This window comes from Electrophorus electricus, chromosome 17 (genome assembly GCF_041902795.1).
Source record: "Electrophorus electricus isolate QZ-2024a chromosome 17, ASM4190279v1, whole genome shotgun sequence".
NCBI classification, from domain to species: domain Eukaryota; kingdom Metazoa; phylum Chordata; class Actinopteri; order Gymnotiformes; family Gymnotidae; genus Electrophorus; species Electrophorus electricus.
Genome location: NC_137513.1, coordinates 8,900,001 through 8,922,500, shown reverse-complemented (window position 1 = coordinate 8,922,500; position 22,500 = coordinate 8,900,001). Strand labels below are relative to the sequence as shown.

Here is a 22,500-nt window from a genome sequence, read left to right as displayed (position 1 = left end):
CCTCCAGGCTTGGCCTAAGTCCACAGACACTGTTTATCTCCGGGAGCCCCTAAAACAGACAAATGTGCACACACACACACACACACACACACACACACACACACACACACACACACACACTCACACACACACACACACACACACACACACACACACACACTCACACACGCACACACACGCATACACACACACACACACACACACACACACACACACTATACAATCCAGTCCCCAGCCCATTATTTGGGTTCAACCATTTTTGTGCTCCCCCAGTTTGGCAACATACGGCCCACCCCCCAGACCCCTCCCCCACACCCCCAGCTGAGCACTGCAGCTCAGTGCAAGGGATTTACCTGTTGTGATATGGAGCTGAGGATTATGGGTCTTTCAATGAACAGGAACACAGTGGTACTTTAGCTCAGACAGACACAAGAATGAGTGGTAAAGTTAGCCCATATCACCTTGCTAAAGATGGGAAATAAGGAGACTGCAGTGGACGGTACATTTATTTTGGCTCACTGGACTTATTTTGGCTCACTGGTTGTATCTTGAGCTGTTTTGGGGGTGTAATTACAGCGGAGGAGTGGGTAGTGTTCTGTCTGGGGGGAATCTGGGGTTTGTGCCAGGGCCTCCTCGAAGCAAAGTGCTCAACAACAATCAAGAGCTCTGATTGGACAATAGGCTTATCATCCGACTGCCTGTTCACAACCCACCAAAATGCATGTGCACACACATGCACACTCACATACACACACACACACGCTTAACCTGGGAAACGTCACTCAAACCTATGGGCATACACACACACATGCACACAGCCATACAGAACAACCTTTATTCATTTACAAGTGGTGCTGAATAATAACATACTGAGTTCATATTAGCAGCATTTATATGCAGTAGACTTTATGTGGGACAGGATGAAGCTTTAATTTTATGCTTAGTGCTGATGGTGTAACATGAAACCGTCTGTTTACACACCTGTTCCTTCGGGTTCGCAGAGTTTAATACACACAAACACCCACACAAATACACACACAGGCACACAGAGCTAAAAAGTGTTGTCTACACTGTTAAACTATACTATCATGAACTATAGCACAAAAAAACTTCCTCTGATACAGAGTAAGGTGAAAAACCCTGGTAAATGTTCAGATGCCCAAGTATTTTTTTGTACGCTCTTGTTTGTCTTGAACCTCCTGCCACACACATCTTTTCTTATATTGTCAGGATTTTCTGCAGTCTCTTCAGTCTTCAGTCTTTTTTCCCCACAGTATTAAAAGTTGCCACATTTTTATTTCATTGCACCTTTGTGTCTGCTGTGAACACACGTGTGACAAATAAACACTGAATTGAATTGAAGTCCAAACCCTCAGAACTCTCGCTTTTCTTCCCATATTCTCTTTGACACTCATTCCTGTGCCAAAATCCATTATTCAGTAGCGGGAAATAGACAGAGGTGCCATTATTCAATCATGCTACTCTATAACATATCTACAGCTAATGTGGTCCATAGACATTGGTACTGCACTATAACATATCTACAGCTAATGTGGTCCATAGACATTGGTACTGCACTATAACATATCTACAGCTAATGTGCTCCATAGACATTTTTACTGCACTATAACATATCTATGGCTAATATGGGCCCTAGACTTTGGTACTGCACTATAACATATCTACAGCTAATGTGGTCTATAGACATTGGTACTGCACTATAACATATCTACAGCTAATGGGGTCTATAGACATTGGTACTGCACTATAACATATCTACAGCTAATGTGGTCCATAGACATTGGTACTGCACTATAACATATCTACAGCTAATGTGGTCTATAGACATTGGTACTGCACTATAACATATCTACAGCTAATGTGGTCCATAGACATTTTTGCTGCACTATAACATATCTACGGCTAATATGGGCCCTAGACTTTGGTACTGCACTATAACATATCTACAGCTAATGTGGGCCCTAGGCATTGGCACTACTTTCAAGATTTACAGTGTGAAAGTATTTCTACAGACAAGAGCAGAAATTACTATTCACTACTCACAAACCTTTACCAGTTCTGTGCATGCAACGAGGAACACTTAAACTGCCAATGTCAATTAACACATGCGGAATGGACTTCCAGTGCAGTATGAACACATGAAGAATCCTTCAGCTGTTGTGTCACGTGTGTTGTGTCAAGCGCTACTACACACGCTACAATCACAAACTGTCCAAAAGCATTTGTTATTATTATGAAGCACTCATAAGGCATAGAAGCAAAAGGTCTGGTGTGAGTGGAACAAAAATCGGAGGGTGTGCTGAGTAATTAATCTCATCTCAGCCAAAAGTGTTACCCGTCTCGTACCTTTTAATAAACACGCCAACGAGAGATTTGCGAAAATCTAGACCGATGCGCTCGTGCATGAAATGCAAGTTCAGGAAAGGTGTTCACATACTAATGTGTTCCATCCTAGCATTTTACTTGGAAGCAAACAGTCCAAACGTCAAACGCCACGATCAAGTTACAGACTAATAGACGCTGTTCTGAAAACATGCACGGTCCTCAAAAATGTACCCAAGTTTTACCTAAGTTACCTAAGTTTTAGGTTTTCCTGAAATTAGTGACATCTGGTGTTGCACCACCTCATTTACATGGACCTCCCGTTTATTAGCGCCAGTCCTCATACCATAATACCCTCCTGCAGTCTGAAGTCTGCAAGACTGAAATGCACTTCGTCACGAAAAGAGCCGTAAGTCATGGCAGCACGGATCCCTGAGGAAATGTTGGGCCATGTTCACGAAGCACCACACTCCCCACTCAGAACCCCAAAGACTTGACCATTCTGACACAACAGTAAAATAAATACCACAGTAATACCACAGAAAGATTAAACCATGCTGTATCGCAGAAATCAATATACGTGATATCCAAAGCCAGCTAACAGCCAGTCACGGAGGCCTTATAGAGAATATTGGACTTCTGGACCTTCTTGAAGGATGAAAAAGAGTGAGAAGGGGAGAAAAAGCCGACGTCTAGTGGGATGTTGGCGTAAACCTGAAGGACAGCCCCGTGAACTTGGGATTAGAAAGACGAGACTATTCAGCCTTGGCCTCTCTCTCCATTTTCTTTCTCTACGCCCCCCTGTCAAAAGACATTCTCCATTTTTTGTTATCCTTTAATGTTCAGCCTACTGTACAAGTGTGAGGAATTTTGCAAGCTATCAATTATGTGATTATATAAAATACATTCAGTTTAAATCTTTTGTTGGACCCAGATTATCCAACTGATATATCTCAAGAGTTTCAAAGTAAAATGATTTCAAAGCATGCTCTGGGTCATTGTGACCTACAGATACTCCCAGACATTATTATATTGACAACAATTGTCCATAAAAAAACCACATTGGGACACAAAACCATTACAAACACATGGCCTTGCGTCCACCTCCACACACATATACAGATTGACAGTGTTGAACAATGACAGATAAAAAGCAAAAAAAAAAGTGGGTGATGAACATTAAGAATTAGTAGCACATTTCACTATAAAATGAAAGCTAGCATATTTTGTCATACATTTAAAAAATAGACAAACAAAAACACTACCATGTTACTTTGGTTAAAGAGCAAATGATAACAGCTCTAAACTATGCTTCTGTAGATAGAATATATAACTAAAAAGTTTAAACTTATCTTTCTTTTTAAAATTTCCTGCCATTTAATGATTAAATGGTAAATGATGCATTGTTTAAATGTCAAATGATGTAGTGTGTGATCATAATAACAAAGTCTGTCAAACAGTTTGTCTTCTGCTGAAATTCAGTTTTCTAGATGACAAAAAATATATAATTAAATGATAGATAGATAGATAGATAGATAGATAGATAGATAGATAGATAGATAGATAGATAGATAGATAGATAGATAGATAGATAGATAGATAGATAGATAGATAGATAGATGAACAAGCAAGCTTCAAATCGGAATCATTCATTACCGATGCCCACTACTAAATATTTAAATACTTCCTCTGCATGTCTACCTTTAACCCTGCTCACACTGCTCATATTCTTAGTGTAGGACAGTTCTCTGTGCAAGCATGACACTCAGAAGGCTTCCAGAGCGCCAACCAAGCACATACCACACATGACTTAACATTCAAATGACGGGTGCAGAATCGCTTACATACACTTATGCACTGGAATGTAATTCAAAGTTGAGCAACTCCAACGAACGTGAAGACGGTAAAGTGAACCCTTACAGAAGTACACCGTTAAAGCAACCCCCTGTTACCTCAAAGTAACAAAGAGCTGCCCTGCCTCCTCAAAGCCACTATATGCTAACCTCTTCAAGTTCACCCTATCTATCAGACTCAAACATATTCAGTGTGCAAAGTTTAGTCTAGATACTTCTATAAGCATTCTAAAAAAGCATGCTCATTTTAGCAGCAATTAATGAGAGATTTGAGGCAGATTTGAAAGTGTTTTGCATTCTTTTTGGGATTAGCACGTGATTACATGTTTACTTTGGTTTCCCGTAGAGAGCAGCAGAGTGCAGTGCAATTTGGTGCAGTGGAGAGGACTAGTGGAAAGAGATTCATCTCTTCAACATTTCCATACTAAAAGCAGTGCTATATGCCTACACAGACACTGTGTGTACAATTGTGAAATGTATATAGAGAGTGAACTGAAACAGGATGTTGGTCGGTATGACACCATATACATTTACTGTTGCGGTTTCCCTGTATACATATTATATCTCTTGCTAAAAATGAGTGTAGAATGTTCTGGTTCTTTTTGTCCAGTTATTTTGCATTGCACAGAATCTTTGGCCGCCTGAGCTGGCAAGGTGTCCCCAGACTTGCTGTTCCTTAAGTCAGGTGACATAACCTAAATGCAGGAACAGTATAACCTGAACACACCCCGCCGCCCCCACACACGTGCGTGCGCGTGTGGGTGTGCGCTTTAGGGAGCGGACCGAAGACAAAGATATTGTTCGAGTCGTGCTCGGGTGCCTGTCTGCCTTTGAGTAACAGCCCCCTATCACTCACGCTCCACTAGGCCTGCAGAACGCTTTGTCCACCAGGAACCACTGAGGGGGCGTGCAGGGCATTAGGTCATCTTGAGGCAGCAGGCCTGCCGGTTTAGGAGAGTAGTGAGGGGTGGGGTGGAGGGGGTGTGGCGTCTGGTGCTGGGTGTCACTCGGCCCACCTCAGGACAGCAGGTAAGGCTTACGTCAAGGGTGTGGGCAACTGACCAAGTTGGGTGTTACACATTCCATGGCAGTCCCACTTTTCAGTGTCCATCTAATAGTTTCATCAACATAAAGACAAGGAATGAAACACTACCATGTAAAGCTACTGTGTTCCGGAAGGATCGTGTTTCCATAATCTCCACTCGCACTTTCCACACACACACACACACACACACTGGGGGCAGTTGTGTAAAGAAAGGCTCTGTTGAGTTCTATTTTCTTTATGATAGATGAGACTCAAGTTCAGGTTTGTGCAAATTTAGTAAAAGTGATATTTTCTATTTCCAGTGATATGACAAGCCCAGCATGGAGCAGGGTTTTACATGGGGAGAAAATGCAGATGTACTGCAGACTGTGCAGTTTCTCTGCAATGCTAAATGTTGCTGTAAACAGCTCTGCAATGGCATCTGCAGTTTCTTTGAGAGCTCAATACATCTGACTGTTTGCTGTCCTTTTTAAAGACAGAGCAAAGTCTGTGTGACAGGAAATCCTTCTCAATATCATGTGTGTAAGGTTCAGTTTAGTTAGATCCAGCTGACAAGAGGAAGCAATAGACTCTGTCTTAAAGTCTATGCATTTAAATGAAATCAGATACTTCATTCATATTTGACCTGCAATGTTTTACTTATATACTTAAATAAATACATATTTGCAGGCTCTTTGGCATACATGTTGTTTATAAAGGACCTCCACCAATCTTTATAGAATCCTTTTAGAATCTGAGAGTGCTACAATTTGCTGTTGAAACTATTAATTTACGTTATAGTTTTATGAAAGTATAAGAATCCATGTTATCATGTTATCAAATAACTGATTTTGATATTTATTGGTCCACTATTATCATATTTTATTGATCTATGCTCTAAATGTAAATGTATGTAAAGAGGAATCACAATTTTGAAATGTTTCAGAGCTTGTATTTCCAAAGGCTGGACAAAACTTTGGGGGGGGGGGGGGTATATGTAAACTTCTGGTTGGTGAAAGTGGGGTTGTAGAGGGTGGAGGTGGCGCAGGGCGGGGTTGGGAGTGGGGGCCTCACAGTCCTCCGGCGGCACTTTCATCCACATGGCGGCGGGATCTTTCCACGAGGGGGGTCATGCGCATCCCGCCGAAACCAATATGGCCTTCCTCACAGAACACAAAAGGGGGGCGTTCCGGGCCTTTGCACGGCGTGCGTGTGCAGCACGCATGTGCCTGGCAGGGGGTCTCGCGTGGCAGGACGGGGCTTAGGACATCGGCGGGGGCTAGCGATCAACACAGGGCCCTGGCCTTAATTGGCTGTGTAGAGCCTGCTGGAGGCCATTGTTCGGGTAAAAGAAGCTTAACGGCCCCGCATGCAGGCAGACCACTGCCTCAGCTTCTGCACGCGTCTGGAGTGTAATCTGGAGGTGGGGGAGGCGATTTGTCTCCGAGGGAGAGGGTGTTAATAATGAGGTAGGGTTTAAGGGCTGGGGGGATTGGGGGGGGGGGCAGGAGAGGACCCCTATGAAGAAGTCAAGAGGAATGTTGACTTTGTTTTCATAGTGGAGTGTGTGCTTCACACTCATCAGGCCTGTAGGTCGCCCTGTGCTGAAGAGAGGAGCGATCTGCAAACTGCAGTCAAGCACAACCGTCGGGTGTGTCATGGCCTTTGTGTTCTTCATGCTAACAGCAGTGGTTTGCACGTCATCTAGATGACTACGTCAGTTCCTTAGTCAGTTCATCTGTATTAGATGGCCTATTCGCAACTTGACTGACTAATATTCGGGTTAATATTCAGATTTGTGATGAAAGATTTTCACCTTGATGTAGAACTATAGCCTGCAACCTGCAAACACATAAGCAAAGTTACACCCAGGACTCACTTCACACACACACCACACACACCACACACAGATAAACACATGCTCACTTTCGCCGCCTTTAACAAGTTCAGGCCGCCCTTAACAAATTCAGCAACAGGTTGCAGGCTCCCAGTGGGTGCAAGTTGTTGGCCAACAAACCATGAACGGCCTGGGCTGGTCATTAGGGCTCTCGGTGGGGGTGTTTAGTGGAGAAAAGTCCCTGGCTGTGGGACAGCTGGGCCGGAGCCGCGGGGTTGCACGCCCAGGTATCTCCACCTGTACTCTCATTACCAGCTCTGAGCGCAAGCAATTAACTGCCCAACTGCTTCAAGAAAAGGGAGGGAGATGTATGTGTGTGTGTATTTGTGTCAGAGTGTGTGTGTATGTCTGTGTATAGTATGTGTATAGTATGATGTCAGTGCAGTCTGACATTTCCCTGGAGCTAATATGTAGCATATATCCTCCTATACACTCCCCACTTCAGGTGTCCGGAGATGTCGATGTCTCTCTCTCTCTCTCTCTCTCTCTCTCTCTCTCTCTCTCTCTCTCTCTCTCTCTCTCTCTCTCTCTCTCTCTCTCTCTCACACACACACACACACACACACACACACACACACACACACTCACACACACACATATATAACAAATCTGTAAACATTTTTGAACAATGATGATTTCATTAACTGATTAAATCATTACCAAAGTGGATAGATTTTACAGCATGGTATTTTGCACAAAAAACCTTTGAGAAACTCAAGATGAATTGATCAACATGCAACATACAAATCTTTTATAGGCATCCAAGCAAATATTGTGGAAGACATATAAACTCCCGAACTCCTCCAGGATGTTCAGTATCTGTAAAGGGTCCCGGTGATTTCATATTTGTTTCAACACATTTTCAGCTGCAAGACCATTTTACCATCACTAATCAGTGAAACAAAAGATACATACACATGCCTATTTTCAGGCCTTAAAGACAGGCAGGCAGACAGACAGACAGACAGGCAGACAGACAGACAGACAGACATATATACAGACATACAGACAGACAGGCAGGCAGACATACAGACAGACAGACAGGCAGGCAGACAGACAGACATACATGCAGGCTGGTTGGCAGACAGTGAGGGAATAATCTAGAGCATTAGGGAAGGTGGAGAGTGAAAAACCGCCATTAATGTCACAATGGGGCACCTGATAAACAGCTCTGCCCTTAATTACCCAAGCTGCCATTTCTGTCTTTAATTAAAGCAGCTCTCTATAGGCCCAACAGCACAGAGTCACAAACTGCAGTGGCAAAGAATAAGGGTATTGGTCGAGTCTTTTCAAAAATGTACACAAATACCACAGAAAGGTCTCTAGATTAACACTTCATTTATTAAATGTAAACAATTTAAAGATCAATGTCATTGTGTGCATCAATAAAAATAGCAAAATAAACCTCAAATGAAATTTTATGTGCTACATAAAAAACTTCCACACTAATCAGAAAATTAAAGCATCTACCACTGATATTGCCTTAAAATTAATACGGTCACATTTTAAAAAAACATCAAGAAGATGCTGGATTAAAGAGTTCTTAAAGCATTTAAAATTGAATTTTTAGTTGCTTCTGCTTTAGTTCAAGTGTGGACTTAAAGTAAAGGACACCACACTGAAAGACACTAGCCTACAGGACACTGTACCACAGGATACAGAACTACAGGATATTGTGCTGGCTATCTTTCTATGGTCATTTCATGACTATGTCAAATATGCCTCTCATAATTATGATAAATGAGTGCTGTCTTCAAAGCAAGCTATCAAAAATCACAGACCTTACGGTTTGGCAGTAACTGAATATATGCTAGAGTGTTATTTAAAACCAAAATGTATCTTAAATACTCAAGCAATTCTAAGATGTTTATCTGAACGGTAAAAGTTAATTTGCATGTAAAACACTACCTAAAACCAACATAATGACTACTACAATACCAATAATGCAAATAAAAATAAAGTTACAGACAGTAACAAGTTTTTGTGTGTTGTATTTTTCACCAGAAAGTAGATGTACCATCCTGCTAGGGTGTCCCATCTTCCAGACCTATAGCAGTGCTTTCAGTCTTTTAGTATGACTTTCAGTATGATAAATACAGTGGAACACCATTAAGACCTACTCTCATCCTTGGCAGGTCAGAGCCCAACCTGCAGTTTAACTGAAGCTGTGTGGAACTACTTGGGCAACCAATAAAACTAAAAGACAGCCAAAGAGAATAGAAGAAGCTCGAAAGAGTTTACACAAAGACAATTTAAGCAAATAAATTCTTACTCCTCTTTAAACACAATTTTCTTTGGTGCCTAAGAGTTTTGCACAGCAAGTGGAGTAATTTTAAATGATTACTTCACAATTGTTCACCAACACCTGCTGAAAAACACACACACGTATTGTGCAGCGAGAGGTGTCAGGTGAGAAGAGCTGAAAAGAAGGAGAAGTCTAAGCTGTTTAATTGTCAGTTCGAGTGAGGAGGCATAAACACCTCCACCTCACCTCACCTCCCCTGTCCCTTCACCTCTGTCAGCCATCCCCACAAAGTCACTCTAAAACCTACAATTAACAGACCCTTCCACACACACACAGAATCCCCCCCCACACATAGACATGTACACACACACACACATACACACACACACACAGAATCCCCCCACACACATGCACATGTACACACACACATACACACACACACAGAATCCCCCCCCACACATGCACATGTACACACACACACATATACACACACACACAGAATCCCCCCACACACATGCACATGTACACACACACACACACACACACACACACACACACAGAATCCCCCCACACATGCACATGTACACACACACACACACATACACACACACACACAGAATCCCCCCACACACATGCACATGTACACACACACACACACAGAATCCCCCCACACACATGCACATGTACACACACACACACACACACACACACACACAGAATCCCCCCCCACACATGCACATGTACACACACACACACATACACACACACACACAGAATCCACCCACACACATGCACATGTACACACACACACACACACACACACACACACACAGAATCCCCCCACACATGCACATGTACACACACACACACATACACACACACACAGAATCCCCCCACACACATGCACATGTACACACACACATACACACACACACACAGAATCCCCCCACACATGCACATGTACACACACACACATACACACACACACAGAATCCCCCCCCACACATGCACATGTACACACACACACACACACACACACACACACACACAGAATCCCCCCACACACATGCACATGTACACACACACACACACACACACACACAGAATCCCCCGGCACACATGCACATGTACACACACACACACAGAATCCCCCCACACACATGCACATGTACACACACACACACACACACACACACATATATATGTATACATACAAAACAGTGTATACATACAAAACACTAATTTGCGACTTTCAATGCAGCAATGCATAAAACATTTAAATAAATTTGATTTGTGCACCACACACATATTCAGCCCCCCACCAAACACACACACACAAACACGCACACATACGGCCGCTTTGCAGGAGTAAGAAACAGGTTCTGAATGATCTAGCCCCAGCCCCCGATACTACTTTAAAGAAAATTACCCATAATTCTGTGTCCATATACACAGAGAGAAACTAGACTTGCTTTCTGCTTTCTGGCAGTTATAGGCAGAGTTCAGACAGAGGGTGATGGAGTTATGCAAGCCTGTGAGGAAACTCCACACACCCACACACACACACACACACACACACACACACACATACACACACATACACACAAACACTCAAAATAAGTGGTCAACGTCAGCTCGGATGTGTGCAATAAGTAAAAACAATCAAACAAACAAAAAAGAAATGAAATGAAAAGGAGTAACTGACCTGAGTCACCACCAAGTCATTTCCTAGCCTTTCATGTGTCATGAATAACCGGCACAAGAACCAAGACATTTACGGAGATCCCGTGTGATCAAGAAAGCCATAAGAAAAACAAACGCTGACAGAAAGCATGCACTAAAACATACAGGCAATGGGATATATTCACACAACATAATCCATGCAGATACCATTCTGGGAAAACATGTAAAAATGAAAACTGGACTGGTTGATGTGTTGCTGTGTGTTGTCTCATGTGTCTATGCAGGAGATGATTGTTACATATGCTATGCTGGAATAAAAGTTGGCTACAATAGATCTAGATATATATCTATTAGATATAGACATTTCAGTGAGATGTACAGTATACATAATAAAAGTATGATGCAGGTATTTATAACTGAAGGGATAGAAAGACAGCTTTCCTCCTGATGAAGAATACACATGCACTGTGACTCGAATTCTGCAAATCCGTGCCATAGTTGCATACTGAGAACTACTTTTGTTCATCTGTGTTTATCTACGAAGTTTTATTTCTATCGAAGCACTTTTGAATTATAATTCCCTTTGTTTCCACCACATTCCGTGCTCTATCAGGTTATTGCATTCTGAGAAGTAGTATATAATATATGCAAGGATGCCCTCCTCCTGTTATATTTCATGGGATAATAATAACAGTGTTCCTTAAGTTTAATTAGGGCCAGCTCATCCTTCCTTATAATACACGTCTAATTTCGATTTATCTTTGCCTAACCGAAAATCGGCACTCTGCCGGTATCCTCGGAAAAAACAACAACCCCCCCCCCCCCCCCCCCCCCCAAACTTTTACACTTAATCGTACGCAAAAGTAATGTTAATGTGTCACTCGTAGGAATGCGCTTTTCGATTCCCTCTTAGTTCGGGGGTGGTCATGAACATGTCACTCGTTCGGTTAAATTAATTCGTCTTGCTTCTGAACCGTCCGTTCGGGGGTTACACATTAACGTTTAGACAGAAAAGCGATATACAGGTGCGCACAACGGGCTGCATCTGGGGGTTTTTTTTCTCCACCTTCGTTTCGCCAAGAGAGACAACGCACAGCTTATGCCAGTCGCAGCAGATCAATTCCTTCGACAGATTATTTTACACCAGTGCATTCAGATATGACGTTAGGCCTCTTTAAATCTTTACATGTCAAATAACGCGTATTCGGCACACGCTGGCCAGTTGTTGTGCAGCTGGGTCCAACGGCAAAAAGCGTCACGTCACAAGTTTGACAGCTTCGCACCCGAATCAGATTTCTGAGCGCGGGGACTGAGCGCCCGGTCGTCACTGCAGTGTAGATTTAGATTAGCGCGTTCTCCACCAGGCACGCTCTCTTCTCCCCAAAGGTCTCGAGAGCTCCCTGGACTGTTCTCGCGCTTCAGACCGCGTTTACAGCTTCCGATTTTCCCCGCGAAATGGTAAGTTTCCCCGTCCCTTTTAAATTAATGTATGTATGTATATATATATATATATATATATATATATATATATATATATATATATATATATATATATATATATATATATATATATATATATATATATTGGCCCTCTGGTGACTTTTATTCTAGTAAAGCTTTGTATCACTTGGATGAGCGTGATTGACACGCCTGACTTTAGGTGCACCTGTTTCAGAAGAAACTGTTTCGTAAAGGTAAAGGACGAAATTTTGTACTGTGCAATTTTAGATATCCACCACTAAATGAATATAGAAAACTGCGCTTGCGTGTAAAACTATGAGTAACTAATAGCCTTAACTGTAATCTGAACCAAACAGGTGGACGTAATGAAGTACCTGGATATTTTCTATTTTCATTTGGGTTTTTTGCTTCTTTTTAGAGATTTCAGCATCTAGGGGAGTAGATCAGAAACACGGAAAGAGAAAGAGCATGTCGTCGTGTCCTGCAAGCGTTTCTGAACTTTTCCTCCCATGTCTTTGCATATGCCGCGTGCTTGGAACTTTCAAAGGACCGCCGAAAAGCGTTGTCCCTTAGTGCAATGTGTTGTGCGGAACGTTCTAGGTTTTTTTGTTTTGTTTTGTTTTTATTCCAATACCACTCCTGCTCATTGTCAGTGATGCCGAAGATTGCAATGAAATAACATAAAGTCCTGTAACTTGTGAACTATCATCACTCGCTGCATATGCAATGTACTTAATTGCATTCATTCAATAGTCTCACACTGTTTGCGCTTTTGCCCGTTTCGTAGAGCACCGTCCTCTCCTGCCAAGATATGGGCTTTGTAGGGGGGCAGCGCTACGACTGCGCTTACTCCGCCTCGACGTCATCTGATGGCAGTGTTGACGTTTCCACAACAACGCTCGTCTCCCTTTGGGACGCCGGTCCCCTGGACAACGCGCGTTGCCACCACGATCCGCCACTGCTGGGTAAGTTCTGCGTTATGCCGGGATCAGGGGCGCGGGAGCCTTCCCGGCTTTACCGCGCCATTGTCAAATTTGGCGTTTCGGTTTGTTTTTTTTAAAGCTTTGCGTATTATGACCGAGTTCTCTCTCGATGTTGCCCAGCATATACTTATTTCGATGGGCACTAATGAATTTGATTAAGATACACGTTCGTTTTAGGCAATAACCTCGTTCTTCCCACAATAAAAAAAAAAAAAAGTAATTCAGCCACTTGCTTCTGCGTCGTGTAGATCCGCAGCTTATTTCAGTACATGGCGAACTACTTGACACCACCTGGTCGGAACAGCTGTCGCCTCACCTCCAGCGAAACAAACAGGTAGCCTATACTTACTGGAGCAGAGCACCGTCACCGAATAGCACAACTGTCACACTGAAGAGAAGCTGAAGGGTAAATCCTGATGCTAACGCCCATGTGCTCCTTTCCTGGCAGCTCCAGGACACCTTGATGCAGAAGGAGGAAGAGCTGGCAAGATTACAGGAAGAGAATAATAAACTCAAGGAGTTTTTGAACTCGTCGTATGTGAAGTCTCTTGAAGAAAAGTCAAAGGTATTAAACGTTCATGCTGTACATTTCAAGTTGAGGGAGGGAACATGAGGGAGCAGCTTCCTTTAAAAAGGTTTTTATTTGTTTAAAATTATTCTTAACTCTCCCTCTGTCTCTTTCTCTTTCTCATGTTCTGTCTTTCTCTCCCTCATGCAGAGGTTTCTCTCTGCTCAGAGAAGCTTGGATACAAGGCCCAAGAAGAGAGTTCTGCAGGAGCAGGGTGATATCCTGACCCTTAGGCATATTTTGGAGGGTGGCGAGGGGAAACGGACATGCCGTAACCTCTCTCTGGAGTTCTGTTCGGCTGAGGAGATGGCGGCCACACCACCCCTGGACTCCTGGATCCTGGAGACCCTGGGGCTGCAGGATGAGGACACCATCGACCCAGAAAGCAGTTTCAGTAGCCCCACGACTGACCACACTCCATCGTTCAGCTCTCCTGCGCCAAGCTCTGACAGCACCACATGCAGTCCAAACACTGACAGCCACTGTGAATACAGTGCCATAGACTCATCATGCAGCTTTAGCCATAGCATGGACGCCAACACAGAGTATTCGACCCTTGACCTTTCACCTCTGTACACTGTCACCTCCACAGGGTCACTGGTGAGCTCTCTGCCAGCTATCGTTCCTACTGGACACTTCACCCCACCCCGGGCGGCGTCAACACCCCAACGCGCACACAGTGCAAGCTGCAGCCCCTCCTGTCCACCAGGGGGTGATGGTGTGCTGTTCTCCACACCACGCGCAACCCGTAGCAGAATGGACTTGGCTTTTAGCATGTCATTAAGTCCACAGAGCAGTGTGAAGACACACACTTTCCCACATGGACAGGCATTCACACGCAGAGACTCACAAGGCGGATGGAACTTCACCTGGGTGCCTAAACAGTGTTCTTAAAGCATGTTGTGACAGCTATAATTTTGACCACAGAATCCCCTCTGTTTTTAAAACGAACGCGCGCCCTCTAGCTGCTGGGTAAAAAATGGACAATACGGTTTTTAAAGAGCAACCATGTACATGTATATTATGCAGTTCTGTGGTAAAGGTCTTTTTAAATGTCTTCCAGTGTGTCTACACTAACAGTGACTAATGAAACATGGGACCCCATAACTGACAGAAAACTGTTAACAATGGAACCCTCAAAAAATGATTTGTAAAAATCATTTAAAATTCACTTAAAATGTATTGACATTATTGTTTCTGGCCAGTGGGTATATAGGGTGATTTGATTGATCTGTGATTGACAGACAGTATTCCATCTGTTCTGTTAGATGCTAGGCTAAGATGCACTTATCAATAAACAATCATTCAATTACAAAATGGTGCTTATTGCTGCTTGTTGTAGAAAATAGTTGACAGACTTTGCAACTGTAAACTGGATATTTATTCTTTCACAACATTTTCACAGATATTGTTGCAATCTTAAACCGGATGTTTATTCAATTTTTACAGTATGTTCACAACTTCACCTCAGACTGCCAGAGGGACAGTCCAGAGGGACCTGATCTACATGCAAAAGTAAAGCTTGTAGTAACATCTAAAATGTGTCTCACACCTAAAGATCGATTCCAGCTGAGATGTTATGACTAATTCTACTGATTCCAACCAGTCATTCCAGCTGTGATCTCTTAAAGCCCTTTCAACTTCAATTTCAGGGCTTTTCAATTTCAAAACAAAGCTGCTTTCATTGTTTTGCCTGACAATGCGCACACTCTGCTTTCCTCTCCAAGGGTACCTCTTCTTCTGAGTTGACGTTACCTCTAACCTGTCATTTCTCCCTCACACCTGCCCCTCTACTTTCCTCCCTACCATTGGCCGTTCTCTCCCAGGCCCTGCGCTTTCTCTCCCGCCCTGGAAGACAAAAGAAGGGAAGGGCATCGGCTCCCGGGAGAGTCCCTCCCCGATCTGCCCCGTGGGTCTGAGTCGGGTCGTTCACCCGCCCCCCCCGCCCCCCCTGGGGAAGGTCGTACACGGAATGCTTCCACCCCACCGTTCCTACCTTGCCCGGCCTGGTGCCACTCGCTGCGCCCCCCCCCCCCCCCCCCGAGGGAGTTAGGGGTGGCGGGAAGAGTTGGGGCACCGGAGCGGAGACATGGAGGAGCCGAGCGAGTGGTCTGTCCTTAATGATACGGTTAGGCCCCCTGCAGATGCCCACCAGATTGGAGAGGGAGGGAGCAGTTTGGAGCTCTGGAAAATAACAGGTAATGGGGGAGAGAGAGAGTGAAAGAGGGAGACACAGAGAGAGAGAGGGAGAAAGAGGGAGAGAGTGAGAGAAAGACAGAGGGGGCAGAGTTGGGGAGGGAGAAAGAAGGAAAGAGAAAAAGAAAGGAGAGAGAGAGAGATTCTAAATTGTTCTAAATTGGCTCAAATTATTTCAGTCTGTTATAGAACCAATTCTACTATGTGATAGTGATGTGTGGGGGTCATTCCCAAATCAAAATTTTGACCAATGGAACAAACATCCAGCTGAAATTATGCACACTGAATTTTGTATCCTGTAAAGGCAGAGCAAAATAACAGTACAGCTCAATTCAAAAAAGGATTATCAAATACTGGCTACATTAAAAAAAAGAAAGACCCCCATTCCTACTACTATAAAGCATTGCAATACCAAGAACTCTCCCCAGCCAGCTGGTCCTAACTCTGAGTTCATTAACAGACACTAACACTGTCCCACATCAGGACCAGTCTGAAATACAAATAATCAAAAACTGAATCATGTCACCCAGTAGAATATACAAACACACAATATATACATACAAATAATATAAAACCCAGTGCTATCTGGCCCTAAAACAACAGTACACTGTAGCAGACTGCCTGTTCACAATGACACAGAACCACACAGCCTGGCTATGCAGTCTGGCTGATATAAAAAATCTTGGCTGCCCAGAGTGCAGTGCATCAATGACACTGCAGAGACAGAGCTACACTTTTTCACGGAATGTGAAACATTCGACCAAATACGGCAACTTTACATTACAAAATGTAAAGATGAGACGATACACCCCAACTTTAATACTATATATAATACTATATACTATATTGTACTAACTCCCCATCCTATTAGGAGAAAAGAAGGAAATCACCACTGCCTGTCACAACATGAGGGACAGTGAATAGCCCACCCAAACACACACACAATATTAATTTCCTTAATATTGCAAAAGTTTTACTGTAATACTGCTTTGGCAATATTGTAAATTAATATGTTTGTGCAAATAAACTTTGAGAGTAGGAGAAAGTGTGTGTGTGTGTGTGTGTGTGTGTGTGTGTGTGTGTGTGTGTGTGAGAGAGAGAGAGAGAATACATTCATACACTCATTACTCCTCTCACTATATAATAATAATCTTTTTACTATTAATATATTTACTGTTTTTTATTCCTAATCTGTTTTTTCTAGTTTATTATACTTTATTTTTCTTTCTTTGTTATTTATTTATTTTAATGATTATTACTTTTATTTGGTGTAGTCATATAAAGCTAGCTTTGAACTGAATTGAATTGAATTGAATTGGGAGAGAGATAGAGAGGAAGAGACATATGGCAAGAGGGGGAGAGAAAAGGAGAATGGAAGAGAGAGAGAGAGAGAGAGAGAGACACACACACACACACAGAGAGACAGAGAGAGAGAGAAAGTAAAAGAGAGAGAGAGAGACAGAGAGAGAGAGAGTGAGAGAGAGAGACACACACAGAGAGACAGAGAGAGAGAGAAAGTAAAAGAGAGAGAGACAGAGAGAGAGAGTGAGAGAGAGAGAAAGTAAAAGAGAGAGAGAGACACACACAGAGAGACAGAGAGAGAGAGAGAAAGTAAAAGAGAGAGAGAGAGAGACAGAGAGAGAGAGAGAAAGTAAAAGAGAGAGAGAGAGAGACAGAGAGAGAGAGAGAAAGTAAAAGAGAGAGAGAGAGAGAGAGAGAGAGACAGACAGAGAGAGAGAAAGTAAAAGAGAGAGAGAGAGAGAGACAGAGAGAGAGAGAGAAAGTAAAAGAGAGAGAGAGAGAGACAGAGAGAGAGAGAGAAAGTAAAAGAGAGAGAGAGAGAGAGAGAGAGAGACAGAGAGAGAGAGGGGAATGGCTTTATGGGGTGATACAAGGTCATTAGCTATGTGATGAAGCTGAACCTCAGCCCTCAGTGGCCTCTCATATTGCCCCTCATTATTTTAAGCATGTGTTATTTCTGCCAGGCTATTGCAAGCCAACATGTAATTAAACGTTCTATTACTTGTTTTTTGGCTGCAAATGGGCCTCTGGCTTTAAAACCTCTCAGTTTTTCCTTTCACACACAAAAAAAATGCTACCCATTACATCTCTGGTAAAGGTACTAGCCATTACAACAGAGAGAGAATGTGGAGAAAGGCTCACTAAACTACGCCAGAGCAATCGTGGGGTTCAGAATATAGTTTTGCACTACAGCTGCTGGTAGCGGATGGAACGAAGCAGCTCTGCTTGTCACGTTTCTTAACGGTCTAAACATAGAAGTACTTCACGAACTGGCTTTCCATAATGATGAGCTGGATCTTGATCAACTTATTGCACTAGCCATTTGGTTGGATCCTTTTATTCAAAAACAGACCGCTCAGAACCAGTAATATTCACATCAATCACCCCCCTCCAGGAATTAGATCAGTAGAGCCCAGAAGAGCAAATCCAGCTGAGCCCATGCAGTGTGATTCCACTTGTTTGACTGTAGAAGAGAGAAGATGCCGCTTCTAGGAGGGTCTGTGCCTTTTCTGTGGTGCTGCAGGACATGTTCTGAGGGAGTGCAGTCTCAGACCTAACTGGTTCAGAAGAGATCTGGAGAGCAAGCCACCAGCCCAGGTAGTAGTCCCTCCCATTAAAGGGATGGTTGCTAAATCCTTCACCTTACCTGTTTATGTTGGTTCACACTCACCATCTTCTTTGTTTCCAGCCTTAACAGATTCAGGAGCAGAGGGCAATTTCATTCATACCAGTCTAGTTCAGGACTTGGACATTGCGGTGGAGCCTCTATTGAGAACCCTTCGCCTGGCCGCTCTAGACGGGTCCGCATTAGGCGCTGGTTCTCTGCTCTCTGCACCACACCCATCAAACTCTCCACCAGTGCACTTCACACAGAGATCATATTCTTTTGGGTGTAGAAGCCTCATCCTTCCCCATCTTAATAGGCCTCCCACGGTTAGAACAACATAACCCTAGTATCTCGTGGTCACAGAAAGAGATCATTCGGTGGTCATCCGCATGCCAAAAGAACAGTCTGACCCTTTTCACAGTTACCCTGTGTTCCATTGCCATAGAAAGCTCTGTTGATTCCCACACCTGTTCCATTCCCCTTGACTACCAGGATCTCGCTGAGGTTTTCAGCAAACAAAAAGCCACCTTTCTACCACCTCGTCGTACCTATGATTGCTCTATGGAACTCTTAGAAGAAGTCACATTGCCAAAAGCCCTTGTTTATCCCCTCGCTCAGGAAGAGGAAAGAGCTATGGAGACATACATCAAAATAAAGAAGAAGGACGGAGGTCTGCGCCTGTACATAGACTGTAGAAACCTCAACTAGATAACCAAGAAATATGCCTAACCATTGCCTCTTATCCCAGTCACCCTTGAACAACTCAGAACCGCAAAATATTTCACCAAGTTAGACCTCTGCAGTGCTTACAAATTGGTACGTATAAAAAAAGGGGATGAATGGAAAACTGCTTTCATTACCACCAGGGGTCATTACGAATATCGAGTCATGCCTTATGGCCTCAGCATAGCACCCTCTGTTTTTCAAGCATGTATCAACGACGGAGTAGAGTTCTTCGGGATTACATAGGACAATATGTTATAGCATATAGCATATATTCCGTTCTGTTTTATGAAAACACATGGTTTATATGTTAAAGGAGAAAAATGTGAGTTTCATCTCTCTACTACTACATTTTTAGGTTATGTCATCAGCCATGGCGGGATCGCCATTGGACGGACCAGAAAATAGCAGCAATCCTCAACTGTCCCGTTCCCACCACAATCAGGAAACTTCAGAGCTCTCTCAGCTTCGCAAACTTTTACAGACATTTTATTATACATTTCAGTGATATAGCAGCTTCTCTCACAGTTCTCCTTAAGGGAGCCTCAACTAAGCTACACTGGAGCCAAGAAACTGATCAGGTGTTCAAACAGTTAAAGGAAGTTTTTACCACGGCCCCTATACTAAAGCATTCCGATCCCTCCTTCCTGTTCATGGTTGAAGTAGATGCCTTGAACATAGGTGTTGGGGCGGTATTGTCACAACAGAATGAGGCATCCAAAATGCATCTTGTAGCATATTTTTCCCGCAAACTGACCCCAGCAGAGTGTAACTATGGAATAGGGGAACGAGAGCTATTGGCTATGAAGCTGGCATTGGAGGAGTGGAAACACTGGTTGGAGGGGGCTAATCATCCATTCCTTGTGATCACCGACCACAAAAATCTAGAGTACATATGCATGGTCAAACGGATGCGTCGAGCCCGCTGGTCATTATTCTTTTCTAGATTTCACAAGATTATGTCCCGTCCAGGGTCCCGTAACAGGAAAGCAGATGCCCTGTCCCGCATCTACCTAGGGGAGACAGAGAAGGTCGGAAGACCATTCTTCCTTCATGGGTACATCTGGATTCTGGATTGATGACGAGATCGAACAAGCCACACGAGACATCGTCATCCCTGCTGAATGTCCCGCAGAAAAGCTGTACATACCGGCATCATGCCGAGATCGGGTGTTAACTTGGGCTCACTCATCCCTTATAACTGGTCATCCCGGTGAGACCTGTATCCTTATCGCTAGTCGTTATTGGTGGGAGACCCTTATTAGAGATGTACATACGTACATTGTGTCTTGTTCAGTGGGCAGCCAAAGTAAAACCCCTAAGATACTGCCTGCTGGTAAACTCATGCCTCGCCCCTTACCCGAAAGACCCTGGTCCCACATAGTGGTGGACTTCGTCACGGACCTACCTTGCTTTGATGGCAATACCACTATCCTGACAATACCACTATCCTGGCAATACCACTATCCTGACAATACCACTATCCTGACAATACCACTATCCTGACAATACCACTATCCTGACAATACCACTATCCGGTCTACCCACCGGCTTCCAAACCACTGAGGTGTATTCGGTATACCTGAGGACGTTCTGTCAGACCTTGGACCTCAGTTCACATCCTGTATTGGACAGCCTTTTTTGAACATATAGGGGTGGCAGTCAGTCTGACATCAGGTTATCACCCTCAGTCTAACGGACAATGCGAACATGCAAACCAAGAACTAAGTAGGTTTCTCAGTTGTTTTTGTATGAACAACCCTTCTGACTGATCCAAGTTCCTTCCTTGGGCGGAGATGGCCCAGAACTCTCTTATGATTTACTCCACGGGAATTACGCCATTCGAGTGTTTCCTGGGTTACCAACCCCCCAGTGCACCGCAATCTGGATTCCAGGAGACGTGGGGGCACGATTCAGTAACTGGTCGACTAGGAGGGGTTTGGCCCTGAGGAACAGAGCTGGGTGCCTCATTGTGCCATTGTGAATCCCGGTCTCTTTTCAGAGTTCCATGCTCGACTTCCTGACAAGCTGGCTCCTTATCTAATGGGAACTACCAATTACACCTGTGGTAAAGGAACTACCATTACACGTCGATGAAAGGTACTAACCATTACACCTGGGTTAAAGGAACTACCCATTACACCTGTGGTAAAGGCACTACACATTACACCTATGGTAAAGGAACTACCCATTACACCTGGGTTAAAGGTAGTAACCATTACACCTGTGGTAAAGGAACTACACATTACACCTGTGGTAAAGCTACTACCCCATTACACTTGGGTAAAAGGAACTACCCATTACACCTGGTTTAAAGGTAGTACCCATTGCACCTGTGGTAAAGCAACTACCCATTACACCTGGTTTAAAGGTAGTAACCATTACACCTGTGGTAAAGGAACTACCCATTACATGTGGGTTAAAGGTACTAACCATTACACCTGTGGTAAAGGAACTACACATTACACCTGTGGTAAAGGAACTACGCATTACAACTGTGGCAAAGGAACTACCCATTACACCTGTGGTAAAGGAACTAGCCTTTACATCTGTGGTAAAGGAACTACCCATTACATGTGGGTTAAAGGTACTAACCATTACACCTGTGGTAAAGGAACTACACATTACACCTGTGGTAAAGGAACTAGCCTTTACATCTGTGGTAAAGGAACTACCCATTACATGTGGGTTAAAGGTACTAACCATTACACCTGTGGTAAAGGAACTACCCATTACACCTGTGGTAAAGGAACTAGCCTTTACATCTGTGGTAAAGGAACTACCTATTACACAATAGTGTGTGTTCAAGACTTTTAACAACCCCTGCTTAGACTGCAGTTATATAGTTCTCCCAGAACTGCCATGAAAGATGTGATATTTGTCCACACTTTTGTT

The 22,500-nt window shown here is 43.5% G+C and overlaps 2 protein-coding genes across 2 annotated transcripts in view; one reads left to right on the top strand and one right to left on the bottom strand.

Moving 5' to 3' along the window:
- Nucleotides 1-22,500, bottom strand: part of ostn (osteocrin) — a 61,433-nt gene that overhangs the window by 15,608 nt on the left and 23,325 nt on the right. The window lies entirely within an intron of this gene.
- gmnc (geminin coiled-coil domain containing) lies at nt 12,346-15,368 on the top strand. Its single transcript, XM_035534259.2, has 5 exons — nt 12,346-12,503; nt 13,294-13,471; nt 13,738-13,823; nt 13,938-14,054; nt 14,208-15,368. The coding sequence occupies exons 1-5, from the start codon at nt 12,501-12,503 to the stop codon at nt 14,949-14,951; spliced, it is 1,128 nt and encodes a 375-aa protein (XP_035390152.1). The 5' UTR covers nt 12,346-12,500; the 3' UTR covers nt 14,952-15,368.

Excerpts from the sequence above, each read along its gene's own strand:
- gmnc (XM_035534259.2), top strand. Across the intron at positions 13,472-13,737 it reads CCACGATCCGCCACTGCTGG|ATCCGCAGCTTATTTCAGTA; the intron begins GTAAGTTCTGCG and ends TGCGTCGTGTAG. Across the intron at positions 14,055-14,207 it reads CTCTTGAAGAAAAGTCAAAG|AGGTTTCTCTCTGCTCAGAG; the intron begins GTATTAAACGTT and ends TCCCTCATGCAG.